A 15,703-nucleotide genomic window follows, 5' to 3' on the forward strand; every position below is an offset into this window, starting at 1 on the left:
TAAAAAAATGTGTTTTTCACTTTGGTTTAAGATGCTTGGCCTTAAAAATTATTGTCTATCAGCAATAATTGTCAGTTATACTCGTTTGAATTTCATTAGCTGCTTATCAGAAAAATGGTTCATTTAACAGAAACGCACAAAATAATAATTTTACAGATGATTGGTTATGGAGGTAACACTCGAATACAAATAATCAAAATCTGGCGAGATAGCTCATTAAATTGTTGTGAGTTGTTGATACAAACGTACAATTGAAGAAACCTTGGCTGTACTTAATTTTTAACCATAGATAGACGTAAAATATTCATAAAAAATAAATTGAAAATAATTAGAAAAATCAACATTTAAAATAATCTAGTAGTAATAAACAGTTTTGGTGACATCGTGTCGCCTTCCCGTTCATTCAATAGTTATGAGGTTGGTATTTTGTATATAGTTTTACTGTCAATGTTGCATTTTTGTAGATATTATGAATGAGTTGGGTATGTCGGTATTATTCAATGCTACATTTCAGAAGTGTATTCCATAATGCAGCTCTACTGTATCGAAGGCTTTATGGAAATCCACGAATGTTATTACTAAAGCTCGGTTGTATTCAATTGTCTTTGCTATAAGTGTTTTGAGGCTTTGGAAGTGGTCTACCTGTTGGACAGGATGATAGAAATCTAATGTATTTTCCTGTGGGTGGTTATAATTTAAGTAAACAGTTTGAAAAGGTGATTTAAGAGGCTTATTTACTAGAGATCTAACTATAAGAAGCTTTAAGTCTTCTGAAAACAAAAATGCTGGTCTATAGTTGCCTAGAAAGTTGCCCATATGAGGAAGCAAGTTAAATTTTTCCCAAGAGTATCTAACAGCTTAAGAGAATCTCCAGTCAATAGACGAGCATCAGAAGAAATTTGTATTCTTAGAGTTTTCTGGATCCTATTCATAATCAATTTGTTAACTACTCTTTAGTTCTGATCGCAAGAAAATTCATCTTCATATTCAACAATCATACATAAACACTAGTCCAATAAATGCTGAAACTTCCACCGTTAACCTCCATGCAATAATACAGATTTTGTTCAAATCAACGTCACACATTTCGTAGCATATCAGGAGTTATCTGTTGGGATTTGAATGTAATCCTTTCGCGCAATTCTTCTATTGAAGCTGGTTGGGTAGCATAGATTTTACTCTTTAGGTGACACCACAGAAAAAAATCCAGAGGTGAAAGATCAGGCGTCCACGCGGGCCATTCAACAGAGCCTCTCCGTGCAATTTAGCAACCAGGATAGTTCTCATTTAAATAATTGCGGACAGTTATTGCGTAATAAGGGGGCGCACCATCCTGCTGAAACATCACCTCTCCTTCAACGTATTGATTGTTATTTTCATTTTCAATAATGTTCGTTATTGCTGGATCGATAGCTTTTTGTAATAGCCTGAGGTACATATCATATTAACATGTCTCAAAACCGCAACCTCTACTGATGCGTTTCTTACCGGTTTTTCAACATTCGTTTTTTTATTGTCCACCGATCCTGTTTTCCTGATTTTTGTAATTAGTTCTATGACATACTTTCTTTGCTTGTTTCTGTTTACTTCACATTCATTGAAAAGTTCCTCTGTTCGAAATGTATTTTGATTGTTAGCAAAGAATAACTCCACTATCTCTATTCTCTCTTGTAGGGTATAAACCATTTTGACTATTAGTTTGTTTAACACGATAAACTAAAAATCAATGATCCGATTTCACTCTGACCAAGTTGAACTGACCTCTAAGCGTTATTATTTATTTGTATTTTGACATTCTTACTTTTTTCCCTCCTAAATGTCGATTTGAACAAAATCTGTATGCAATACATGGAGGTTAACGGTGGCCATATTTAGCATTGGTTCATGTGTGATTGTTATGAATTAATAGTTTGAAAAATAATTGCAATTTAATACAGTTTTCGAAAAACCCATAACATATAATACAGGTTTTCCAAAAAACTGTATTAAATGTTAAAATAGTCAAGTTTGAAAATCGCCGAAGTAAAATCCTTTAAACTAGGTATAGCCGTAAAGAGAATCGAAAGACAATAAAATTATCGAGTTAGTTTCACCCTGGCTAAGGGATAATAGATCCGGTGGTATTATACTCTGAAAATGTTTCCCCTTGGTAGTCTAAATTGACGTGTCCGAGCGTTTTCATTTTAAAGTCTTTACGAGCCCGACATGGCCGCCGTTTCGTTTTCATTTAGCCATCCTGTATATTAAAATAACAAATATATTGTCAGTTGTACATATTTCTTTTCGAGAAATCAATCTTCACAATTCATCGTCACTCTTTATACAAAAAAATTACGATAGATTAGATAGAAGATACGTAGATCCAAAATTAGATTTAAAAAAAATAATGTTCCATTTAAAAATAATGTATATCACAATTTATTATTCGAAATTTTTAACATTTTTAAATGGCATTTTAATGAACATCAAATTATGATTTGATATAAATTAACCCATCTTGTATCTCTTATGGTTTTCGAGATCCCAATAGTCACCCTCGAATTTGGGACAACCTGTTCATTACAAACAATACGCCTAAAGCAGGCATATAGCAGGGCTTGTAGGAAGAAATCAAACCAATTTTATACTACTTTTCTATTTTATTTTATCTTTTACCGAGCATTAAATTAAGTGAAAAGGCAAGAATACAGAAAATGCTCTTATAACAGAGAGAAGCGAAATAAATTGAATTCGTTGACTTAAAATCACGTTCCCAGTAGAGAAGGATCCCTCGATTTCTTAAGACCAACACTTTATTTTATTCGGTTATTTAATCAAGCCAAGTAAAGTGCTTTTGCTAATATCAGGACTTTTATATCTTTAATACATGCTTACCTCATTCATTTTTCAAGGCGCTAAAAGGCTACGGATGCATTATTCACGAAAAACAATGACCGTTTACGCTGCAACGTGTCGGAGAATTCTTGAAGCAATTTTTATAACTATTATGTTACCGTCATGTTCTTTTCAAATTATCTATTTATTTAAAACCAATAGCAAGGTTTGTTAATTATTTTTTACGTCATGTTGGCGCATATACCACCTCAAAATCTCATTTTAAGCCATCCCATATAAAGAGTTTATGCCCTAAATAGAATGTTTACGTTTATTATCGAGCTTTTAATCCCATTATTCTCTTAATTGTAATAGAATTGGCCCAATTTCCCTCATATGTAATTTTTATCGCCACCTTTTATTTATTGCTTATTTTATTATGGAAAGTTTTATGGGCAAATTAGGATGTTAGTATCAGTTAAATAATAAATTGTCGCTTACTTACTTGTAAGGGTCTTGCAGTTCCTCAGTAACGAAGTTCAAATAATTCCATCCCCCAAAGGCGAACAGACCAGAGTAAAAGCTCAGTGCTATACTAGAGAGGTTGTAACTTCCTTCGAAGGCATTGGAAAAGTTTTCAGTATGACCTGAAATTGTTAATGGAAGGTATTTTAGAGTTCAAATAGTATAAAAATACTGTTTTCTAAGGTCTCCGTCTCTCTTTAAATAAAAAAGAACCCAACCCATTAACTTTTTTTTTTAACTTATTTGAATTTTAATTTACATATATGGTTTATTCCTCATTAAAAATTACTGTAGAAATTCTTAATTCAATACTTTTTTTAATATGCTTTTAAATTCTTGATTTATCCTTTCTAGATCTTTATATTTTATATACAGGGGTTATCGAGAAACGTCTTATATAAAAAAGCGTAGGGTTGTTAAAAATCTACATATCGGTGATAAATTAAAATATTCAGGATCGCCCACAATGTTGTGAAGAAGGATAATAACAATTTTAAACATTTTAACCAAGTGTTATACCTAATTTCATTACTTTCCTACAATTGATTAGTTACAAAACACAAAATAAATTTCAATAAACAATTTACTAAGTTAACTTTAGCAAAAGCGTATAACAAATCATGGCAAAACGGCTCTATTTTTTTAAAGTTTTGAAGATGACCCTCGGTTACTAACTGACAATGATAAAAATGATCGCAAAAATGTATTTGGGTGCTTAAAACCATTTCCCTTGTTATTTTCGCACTTGCATTGACAATTTTCATTCTTAATTCTTCTAAATGATTGCATTTGTTTTGATAAACTATGTTTTTCAGGTGACTCCAAAAAAAGAAATCTAATGGCGAACAATCGGGGGAACGTGAAGGTCATTCGATAGGCTCTCTTTTTCCTCTTCATCGATTCTAACTTCGCGATAAAATGTGGATGAGGCCCATCTTGCTGACATCAGGTTAAATGAATATCAGCATTTAAATTGTTTATAGCTGAAACTATTTCTTGCCGGAGATATCGATCACCGGTCAAAGTTCTCTCGATAAAAAAGGGTAAAATTACATGTCCCGTAACAATCCAACCCAGACATTAACTTTTTCTGGGAATTGTGTATGCAGTTCTTCATACCAGTTTGGATTATTTCGCGCCCAGTAATAATTTCGCTCATTTATCATTCCGTGTAGTGTAAAAGTCGCTTCATCCGAAAACACAATATTTTTTGAAAAATGCGGGTTCTGTTCAATATTTTTAGCCATAATTTTGCAAAATTCTAGCCTTCGATCACAGTCAACGTCAAAAGGTTCTTGTCCAACCTAAACTTTGTATGGATACATTTTCTTAGTATGAAAAATGAATCGTAGAGATTTTTGATCAATTTCATGCTGCAGAATGTCCAGCAAAGTGGCAGTCCTAGGTCTTCCCGATCTTGGCCGGTTTTTTACATTACCAATAATTCTGTAATGCTCAATGTTTCGAAAAACTGCATTTTTTGCATCGTCTGGATGCAAATTATTGTACTATGCTCGAAAATTGCATCGTTATCCGTTACTATTTGAAAAGCCGATTTTTAGGAAACTAATGAATTTAGATATAAGACATGGTTAATAAAAAAAAAATTAAATTGAGCCAACAATCAAAATAAGTAAAAATATACAAGGTGTTCAATTTAAAAAAATATAACTTCTAAATCATTTTTCACAACTTTGTGGCCGACCTTGTATATTTTAATTTATCACCGATATATAGATTTTTAACAGCCCTACATTTTTTATACAAGACTTTTTAATAACCCTTGTATATTTTGCAATAACCCTGTATAACCAGTCCCTAAAAACAGGTCACATTTGATTTTTTTGGAAAATGAGTTATGTGGTTCCCATCCATAAGTCTGGTAATACCTCAGATGTGAAGAATTATCGGCCAATATGTATTTTAAACACCATCCCTTAAATTTTCTGAAAATGTAGTTACTAAGTTTATTATTTCCTCTTTGGTATCTTAAATTATTCAGGAATAACTTCTTGGTCTTGGCATATGGGGTTCTCTTTTGGACTGGTTGAGGAACTACCTTACTGGTAGCACTCCGAGCTGTACGGGTCAACTTTACATCTTCGCCAATAGCAGTCTCCTCAGGGGTGCCATCTGGTTCTTATCTGGGTTTTTTGCTGTTCAACTTTTTCATCAAGGATATCAAATTCTGTTTTGACCATTTTCTCTTCTTTGCTGACGACCTTTAGTTGATGACTGCCTTGCACTTCAGGATGACCTTAATAATCTGGTATATTGCCATGCCAATGGCATGGATCTCAACATCTTCAAATGCATGGTCATTAAATTTATTATTAAAGGCAAAACAATCATGTAACTTTATTTATCATATAAACAATACACCTTTAGAGTGTGTGCAACAGATAAGAGATTTGGGACTGCTACTTGATTCCAACCTAGACTTCACTATACATATGAATCGCATTATTAATAAATCTCTAAAGTTGCTAAGATTCATTAAACGTAGTACCAGAAATTTTAATCACAGTACCTCCATCTAAACCCTGTACTTTGCCTTTGTCAAAACTTCTACTTGGAATATGTGTTCATATGAGTTCAGCATAAATTATGCAGGCATATTCACTACAGGTTTTACAATGATCAAGAATTTCATTGTAAGACTCTCTGCTCAATACTTAATCTTAAAACCTTGTCAGCTAGAAAAAAGCAAAAAGTCTCTATAGGTTAGTCCATTCTACCACAGATTGTCCATATCTCACTTCACAAGTCACTTTACATGTACCATCTCGCAATACACGTTCTATTCAAACTTTCAATGTACCTTTTTGCAATGACAAACAATGCCAAAAATAAATATTTTTAAAATTGTTTTTCTTAACTTAGAAACAAAGGAATAAAAGACTTTCCTAAAACTTATTACAGAACTACTTCTTCCCTTTAACCTACTTTCGCTCGGTGTAGTTTTTTTCGTTTAAATGCCTCTCCAGATACCTTGGGAGATTTATTACAAATTGCATTTGGTTGCATTGGTGGACAGTCAATAAAAATGATTTAAAAAAACTAAGATAATGGATGTTCAGGCAAATTAAAATATACATACTGTACATTTTTAGTACCTGGATATTCACGCAGTTTAACCCAAAGTGGACAAAAATATTTGTGGTTGAAACAAATAAATTATTTTCTCCAAAATTAATTATTAGATTCCTCATTTGCATAATTGTAATTTTAATTAAAGAAATGTAAGGTTTAGCATTGAAGATCAATTTTTATAATTTTTACTTTGATATATTAGAATTAAAGGCATAGACAAGTGGTCCAATGATATCGATGTGAAATGATTTATTTGAATATTAATAATTGTTGAGGTAGGCTATTATATCATTCAATAGCTATGTAGGCGGTGGTAGTGTCTTGACCTTACATCTCTTCTGAAAAGTACCGCAAAGCAGCATATAAGAATGAAAGTACTCGACTATGGAGATTGTTTAATATACAATTCTACTATAGCTTCCTAACCTTGAAAAAATAATTTGAATGACAGGCAAAACGTTTTAATGAGTTGCATACTTGAATTAAATAAAGCCGTTATTTTATTTACATATATTATACTAATTACTTTAACATATTTCAGTTCACTTACCATTTAATATATAATACAGGCCGGTTAAAATAATGGAAATTAGTGCGACCAGTTTGGCGATGGTAAAGATATCTTGAATCCGCATGGCCCATCTTGTGCTCAAGCAGTTAATGGCCGTAAGAAAACCTGAAATTAATTTTCTCAGTGACCCAATTCCTAATCACTACTCCTTTCATATTCAGAGCAAATAACAGACAAAAGGCCCTGATGGGAATATCTCGTATTCTAAAAGCCTCTCTATTCATCGCTAATTGAGCGTATAACTTGGAGAGGCTCTTGGTAAAATAGGGACCATTTAATATTTTATTAAATATTAAATATATGACCTATACAATTCACATAATTATATTTTAATTAGGCCAATTACGAGATTATAATTAATTAAATACTTACACAAGCATGCAGCTGCTAAAAGTCTTATGGCATTTTCAGGTGGTTTACATTCAGGAAAAAACGGTTTTGCCGCATATTCTGCGAAGGTTATTGCCACTATCGCTTGTGTGGTTGGCCTATACACAGAAATTGTTATTGAAATATTTTCAGAATATAAAAAGCAATTTACCGGTTTGGGTGATAAAAAAGGTCGATGTGCGAAAAAAAAATTTAATTCCTATAACTTTAAAGCGCTTACTTCTATTAAAAAGTTTTACAGTAATTTTGAAAGTTATAGAAAGCTCTAAAACTGGTAAAAGAGATACCGAAGATATGATTAATATTATTGATTTTCGGTTCGGAGCCATTCTAGAGGAAAATAAATATCTCGTTTCCTATTGATTTTATATCAGTCTTAACGGTTTATCCAAACAATTATCTGATAAATGCCAGTTATTTGAAATTACTGACATTTCACGACTAAAAGATATCTGGCAAAGCTTCTTGGGTGACTCCTCAAGAACTCCAAAAAGACAATATTAAGTTACTTTTCAACAGAAATTTAAATAAAAATTTCACAGCAGTTTTTACACGAGGCATATTCATAAAGTAAGGCCCGTTTGAAAAACATTTTATTGACACTTTTAGTCAGCTACAAACCATTCTCGACATAATCGCTGTTATGTCGAGATTGTTATGTTATGCGATTAATCGCTGTTATGTCGATTCTAAGCATTTTTCGTACCACTGCACCAGCTTCTTTAACCCCTCCGCATATAAGCTCGCCGACTGAGAGTTGAACCAGTTGACAACTTCGTTCTTAAGCTTCTCTTCGATTTCAAAACATTGTTTAAGTGCAAGAAAAAGTGGTCGCTTGGGGCGAAGTCAGGCTTATACGGAGGGTAGTTAGAGTTTCCTACGAAAATTTTTAATTTTCTTTTTGGATTTGGAACCAGTGTGAGGACATGCATTATCGTGGAGGAGAATTAAGCCAGATGACAGTTTCCAGCGTCATTTGTTTTGGATCGCACATCTCAGTTTGTTGAGCATATTTCGCAGTATACATCAGTTGTAATTGTTGTACTACGTTCCATAAAATTAACTAAAATAGCATCCGTTATGTCCCAAAAAAACGGTAGCCATCAATTTTCGATCTGGGAACGGAGTTTGCTTAAACTTTTTCAGTTTTGTTGAATATAAGTGTCTGCATATATTGCTATTTTCTCTCTAGGTTAATGTCTAGGTCTAGATAAGATATCCACGTCTCGTCTTGTCGTTAAGTAACGGCCCAAAAACTCTCCCCCACTGGACATTCTTTGCTCTTTGGGGTGGTCGATGAGCATTTTCGGTGCTCATCTTGCATACAATTTGTGGTCTCCGAGGTTTTCCGTGACAATATTGTAGACAGTAGCACGTTTAAGATAAGGAAATTGTTCAGCCTATCACTTGACAAATTATTTCATCGGTCAGGATACTGGGCCTGCCACTTCGCCCTTCCTTATGAACAGTTGTTCGTCCGTTGCTAAAACCAAGACATCATTGTCTAATTTTTCCTTCACCCAATACTTTAGGTTCATAAACTAGGCATGATTCCCGATGAATTTCAGCATCCGATGATCCTTTAGCACAGAATTCTATGACAGAACGAACTTCACAGGTGGCGGAATCCACGCGTTGTTCCGGGCATTATTGGATACATGCACGGACAAATATTTAAGCAATCGGCCCTTACTTTATGAAAACGCCTCGTGTATCATAAAAAGCTCCAAACCTTTTACTAATGTACTGGCCGTCTTAAAACGAAGACCAAGGAAGCTATGCTTAATTTTCGGTTCAGATCCGCTCTATAAGAGAATAAGCAGATATCTTATTAATGCTATAGATTTTACGATGCTCACCTAATAATTAGTAAAGCAATCCACAATCGTAAAAATGCTGCTAAGGGCCCGAAAGCCACGTAAATATAAGCATAATCGCCTCCAGACCTGGTGACTGAGGTGCCCAGTTCCGCATAGCATAATGCTCCAAGCATGGAAAATAATCCGGATAAACACCAGATTAGGATGGATATACCTACGGATTTTGTTGCTTCGTATACTCCGGTTGGAGATACGAAAATTCCGCTGCCTGTAAAGAACAATTGATTCATTTACATAATTTCCTCATGCTAAGATAAAATCACTTGTGTTGTAATTACCAGGAATTAAGGATTATCCAAAATGGGTGACTTATTTTTGTTTTATTTATTATCAAGTAACAAGGTGATGGTTTTTAAAAATTATTGAAATAAAAAAAATCCTAATATTTATCTGAGAGCAAAAACTATGTTCATGTCAATTCAATACAGAATTAGTTCTCGTCACGCATCATGGGACAAGATCCTTCAGACCTAATTAAATCGTCTTATAGATGAAAAAAAAAATTCAATCGTCAAAGTCATTTACTTCGAAACAACTTTTGAAACAAAGCTAAAAATAATTTTTAACAATATTTTTTCTAAAGCTAATTACTTTACGCTCGAATTTACCCGTTTGAAGAATAACTCACTCATCTCCATAAGCTATTGTGTAGTGGGAATTCTTTAGGCGGACAATATGTTTACCTGAAACATGTTCCACAGCAGATGTGATAACACAGCTACCTGTATTTTGTTTTAGAAAGTTTATTGAAAATTCACCCAATCAACGTTTCTGTCCGAATTATTTTCTCAATATTTTACTCTTGACCATCAATCAACTCGTAACATTAAAATACAAAACTTACATAAAGATTATCCAACCATATTTCTTAACCCTGTTGGTTCTCAGGATATCTAAAAGTCTTGCTATTTAAATTTTCCCTTAAAAGGGGCAAACGTAGTGCATGTATTTCAAAAAGGGAAAAAACGAATATTGCTAACTATCAGCCGGTACCCATATTATTATGGATATCAAAAGTAATTGAAAGGGTTATCTATCAAATAATTATGAATTATCTAACTCATGAAAAAAAAGGCTACAGTAGCTGGATTATATTTCTATTTGTCTAGAGCGTTTGACCATTCTTTACTGCTGGACATTCTGGAATGGTATGGCATCAGGTGCAGTATCTGAATTTCTTCGTTCATACTTAGGTCAAAGAGAACAGACAGTACGTTTGAGACATTCTGGCTCACCAACATTCTCTCGCCTTCAAACTATAAAGAAACGCCTCAGTACTCAATCTTAGGACTTGTTTTCTTCCTGTTGTATCCAATTTTTTGCCTGAGCGAATGGTAAATCTCTCACAGGGCTGCTCAACTGCAGTGAAGCGCATGGGAACCTCGTGTCTAGACAGGAAGTTGTCTTTGAACGCTGATCAAACGGTGTTGATTCATTTTTCAAGCACCACTGGCTGTCTCGGAATCTGTACTTGTGTGGTCTGGTGGGCAGTCGATGCCGATAGCCAACAGTATTAAAGTCTTAGAAATACATATTGACCTTCATTTAAATTGAGAATCATATTATAGTGTCTTCGTCTATTGTATTTTAGACAGGTACAGTCGATCTTACAATATGGCATGTGTTTCTGGGGATCAGCAAGTGCAGCTCTAGATATGTTTAGAATGCAAAAACGTATCATTCGTTGTTTTTTAGGCCGGACCAAAAAACCCTCCTCTAGACCTTACTTCAGCAGACTAAAAATACACACCCTTCCCTCCTTATACTTTGCATACTTGGTGTTATTCGTGAAAAAACACAATTACTTGTTTGTTTATTTTCAACAATATACGTTGAAGATATGACTATGCGACATAGAAACGATCTGCTCATTCCATTGCATAACTGAGCCTACTATGAGAGAGGTCCTCATTAAATGGCAATCGGGCTTATAGAATGCTACCTGCTCATATTAGAAGCATTGCATCTCCAGTCAAATTTGAAAAAAAAACTTTTTTGCCACTGGTTACACAACTTATGCAAGATGTGTAGAATATTTATTTAAAATTTTATTATTTGTTGTTTATACACGGCTGTCTCGCTGTGTTTTAAATAAGAAAGATCAAAATTGTATATACTACAGTATCCTTTATGGGAACTAGATCTTCCTTTGTATGACATTGCTTTGTTGTTCTGTACACGACTTTGTTGGCAAATAAAGGATATTATTATTATTAGTATTATTTCTGGGCTTCCCTTGGCTCTTTTTAAGTAGCTAGATCTAGAGCTAGAGCTAGTAGAACTAGATCTTCCTTTGTATGACATTGCTTTGTTGTTCTGTACACGACTTTGTTGGCAAATAAAGGATATTATTATTATTAGTATTATTTCTGGGCTTCCCTTGGCTCTTTTTAAGTAGGTATTTTGTACGTTAGTAACACCGGGTGCAAATTATGCACCTAGGGTGTTCCATATATTATTAATGCCAATTACAATTTTAATTAGAGTTATAATACTTTTCGAAGTCTGTCTGCTGTATTCAGCACTATTGCTTTCTGCATGCTCAGAAGATTGTGTTGTGTCCTTTATTACGTTTTCTGTGACTTTAGAGATGAACCCTGTTACCATCCACTTTTCTTACATTTTTAAGCTTTTTCTCTGCTTTTGTTTGTGTGATGTAGTCTGTTGGGACAACGACGTCTATTATAAGACGTTGTTTTGCTTTCGTATCTTCTTCTTCTTTGTGTGGACATATTTTCTCAACACAGATAAGTGTTAAGTCTGGGCTGTCGACTACTGGATCTGGTTCATGTACATGTACGTATGGTTCATGTATGTACCACTTGTCTTCCACTTTGATGCTGTAGTGCTTACATATGTTCCAATGTATTTGCTTTACCACTTTGGTATGTCGGTCAAGGTATCCTTTTTTTGGCCAAGGTAGGGCACCCAGATACTAACTGATGTGTTGTCTCACTGACAGGCCGGCAATGTCTACATTTTACGTCATTGCCAATGTTTAGGATTTTTGTTTTCAAATAATTTGTCGCTTGATCCTGGTCTTGACAAGCTGTTATTCGGCTGTTATTCGGTGTGCTTCCTTTGCTATTTGGCCGTGTAAAGGTTTGGCTTTCCGTTTTGTTATTAGCTTTCCTGTTATCCCTTTCTTCATCTTATGTTTTATCTTTTTGACTCTAATTGTTTCAGTTTCGTTCCTGTTTAAGTCTTGAATAGGGGTTGCTGTTTATTTATAGTTGGCTCCATCGACACACTATGCTGAGGTATTTGTCTTTCACTTTCAGTTTCAGGTAGCTCTAGAGTCCCACTTTGGCAATGTTATAGGTGGTTTCGAGATTGTCATACCTCCGCCTCCTTCTTGTTTTGGGATATAGAGCCTGTCGACATTTACTCGCGGATGTAGTAAGGTTTTTTTTTATTTTAGTGTCGAGTTCTCTAATCTCTGCCTGGATCTATTTTATTATGTCGATGCTGCAGTGTATTACTGGCACTGTGAGGAATTTAATAGCTGTAATCTTTGTTTGTGTTTCAAGTAACTTGTGTTCAATTAAGTTTTGAGCATTGCTCTTATTCGTTTGTAATATTCTTTCTTTAATTTGGCCTTCATGGTGTTGTATTCCGTCATGTTCGTCGATACCTAGATAATTGCACACGTCCAGCTGATCCAGTAATCTGATATTATCTGTGTCTTTTAGTTCATCTTTTGATGTAAGTTTTTCTTTCTCGAATGTGGCTTTCACGCATTTGCCCATGCCCATTTTCATTTTAGTGTACTCACTCTTTTATTATGATCCTAAGTAGTTTCCTTAGTTCATTATCATTTTTCGCTATGACCTTTAACAAGATATCAATATAGAGAGGATTATTTTTATTTTTTTTTTCGTTGGAGGTGGAAATCTTCTAAAGGTATCAGGAGGTATGCCGGATTTTTACAGACTAAAACGGTTTCAGAGAGCATTGACCACTAGAGGAATTAAACTTTTAACTTACATATACATAACAAAAATTGAAAATAAGTAGGTGTTTTTGTGTATGTATATGTATTATGTCTGAGATTTCAACTATATGTGTCTAATTTCTTAGTAAAAGCTAAGATTCTTAATAAAGATAATTACGAATTTTAGTGTTAAATAAACGATATAAGAAAGTAGACATTAAGAATTTATATAAATAAGGTATTTTAAGCCATTTCAAATCATAAATACTCAGAGACACATGATGATTTTTTTTAAATCAAAAATGAAACGGCAGCAGGTGTTTTGCACATATTGCAAACAATATTACATGTTCTGGTCCAAACAAGGAAAGAAGCTATCAAAGCAATATTGAATTGAGATTTTTTTTTGTTTTAAAATTTAGAATTAATTTATAAGCAAAAATCATGTGCATTCCCAAATAACACCTCTACATATGAATACTGACATGATCTCAGAATCTCAAAGTGTCGGCCCAAATGTGTCGTTTAATCTAATATTGACGGACGAAACAATATTTTTATTAGAAAATAATATCATTTTAGTTTTGTTGGGATTAATAATTAAGTTATATTATTTTAAGTACTTCGAGATTAAATTAAGTTATTCTCAACTAAATCATCGTCAGAAACAAAGTCCTAATGAATACCGCGTGTATCGTCAGCATATTTCTGATAAATATAAAATACTTCGTAGGTTTGAGGTATAAAGGAATAAAAGGTGCCCGAGAAACTATACTTTTTGAATCAGAAAAGCTGTTATGTATGCGTACTTTCTGCGTACGATTCCACAGGTATGTCGTAAAAAAAGATAAAACTATATCATTGCAGCCATAGTAATTCAACTTGCTAATAAGTAGGTCATACATAGTCTATGATATCAAATGCCTTACAGTAATTGAGCGACAATCATAACAAAAATATTTTTTTGTCAAGATCTTTTATTATATTATCAGGAATATTCAATACATGATCGGCGAGTAGACAATTGGCTTATGATGATAAGTAAAATATAGTCACATTAACACAGTATCTGGTTCTCTATAGATGCCTTAATATCAATACATCGTTCATAATAACTTTTTTTTGAAATTCGAGAGTCTTCGTTTAAAAAACCAAACTTGAAATAAAGCTGTAATTAGAAAAAAGTCTTGGACTAAATTTTCTAAATTTAGTAATTTTTTGCAAAGCTTTAAGGAATAGTCAAATGCTGACACATTTCTTTATAAATGTAGGTGATCATTCATGGCCTGAATTTAAATGAACCATTGATTCTATTTAAAAATAAGAACAAGAATATTTGAAACGATGGTGTAAAGTTCTAGAACATAGTTTTTTCCTACGATTTTTGAAACTTAAAATTACAATATTTTTACGTTTAGTGGGTTTGTGTCTCTATAATAATAATCAGTGATGACTAAAAAAATAAGATTTAATGACTAACACTAATATTTTCTTTAAACGTCATATACTTTTTGCCATATTATATATAGGGTTGTAATTTTTTTTTAGTGTCCTACAGTAATTAATCCTTAACTAGATTTAAAAAATTTAGGCACAATCAATTAGAATTACAATATTTAATAAGACTCAAACCTTTAAACTTATTCCAAAAATATCACGATTTTAATTATTTCTTTGGAAGGTTGGTGCACCAAAAGAAAGTTTATTGCATCATTTTTTAAATATTGATATTTGCATAGATAAACAAAAAATTGCATAATTGAACAATACCACTTACCAACTATGGTTCCAACAATTATCCCAACACCATTTAATAAGGTAATTTTTCTTTTGGTCTTCGGCGACTCCTCATCTTCAGGTATAAACTTTTCGATACCGTTGCCGGTGTTTCCGTTTTCGACGCTCGGAGACGACACCATTTTATTTATTTTACAGATAATTAAATCTCAGTTTGTTACATGGTCATAGTTTTTCAATTAATTATTTTATTTTAATATTTAACGTACCATGCGGTCTTTACGCGTCAGTATAGCGTAACGTGAACCGCGATTTCAAGTAAATACTACAACTTTTGCGTACGTCTGGCCCAGTCTAGCCGGTGTATTACGTTTCCCCCGCTATTTTATGAAACAGTGGTTTTGTGCTATTGGAGGAATTATGTACAGCCTATTTTAGAATTGTACAACAATAAATGGCTAAAAGAGCTATTCATTCGTCAAAACTATTTTGAGACAAGTTTTATTTATATTTTTACAGAATTCTTTATTCTTTTTAATTTTTTTCAACCATTAATGATTACAATGCTTTTATTGCGGTTTCTTATAATAGAAAAACTACATACATGGAACTTTTGAAGAAAAGTTTTTCCCTTAAAGAAGCAAAGGTTATCCTCATTTTCAAGAATAAATAATGAACTGAAAACTCACTTATTATAGAATTATCGCCCAATATCCTTTCTACTAATTTTTTCAAAAATATTTGAATTTTTATCAAAAT

The 15,703-nt window shown here is 33.2% G+C and overlaps 1 protein-coding gene across 2 annotated transcripts in view; it reads right to left on the minus strand.

The window, feature by feature from the left end:
• Positions 1-15,300, minus strand: part of LOC126743498 (Y+L amino acid transporter 2) — a 27,139-nt gene extending 11,839 nt beyond the window's left edge. For both annotated transcript variants that reach the window (XM_050450626.1, XM_050450625.1), the window contains exons 1-5: positions 14,985-15,300; positions 9,253-9,481; positions 7,376-7,491; positions 6,983-7,108; positions 3,320-3,461 (exon numbers count right to left, since the gene is read on the minus strand). In XM_050450626.1, the coding sequence (XP_050306583.1) occupies positions 3,320-3,461; positions 6,983-7,108; positions 7,376-7,491; positions 9,253-9,481; positions 14,985-15,126 (755 nt within the window). In that variant the 5' untranslated portion in view covers positions 15,127-15,300. The remainder of the gene's footprint in view (positions 1-3,319; positions 3,462-6,982; positions 7,109-7,375; positions 7,492-9,252; positions 9,482-14,984) is intronic.
• Between the last annotated feature and the right edge of the window lie 403 nt (positions 15,301-15,703).

Source organism: Anthonomus grandis, chromosome 13 (assembly GCF_022605725.1).
Source record: "Anthonomus grandis grandis chromosome 13, icAntGran1.3, whole genome shotgun sequence".
Taxonomy (NCBI): Eukaryota; Metazoa; Arthropoda; class Insecta; order Coleoptera; family Curculionidae; genus Anthonomus; species Anthonomus grandis.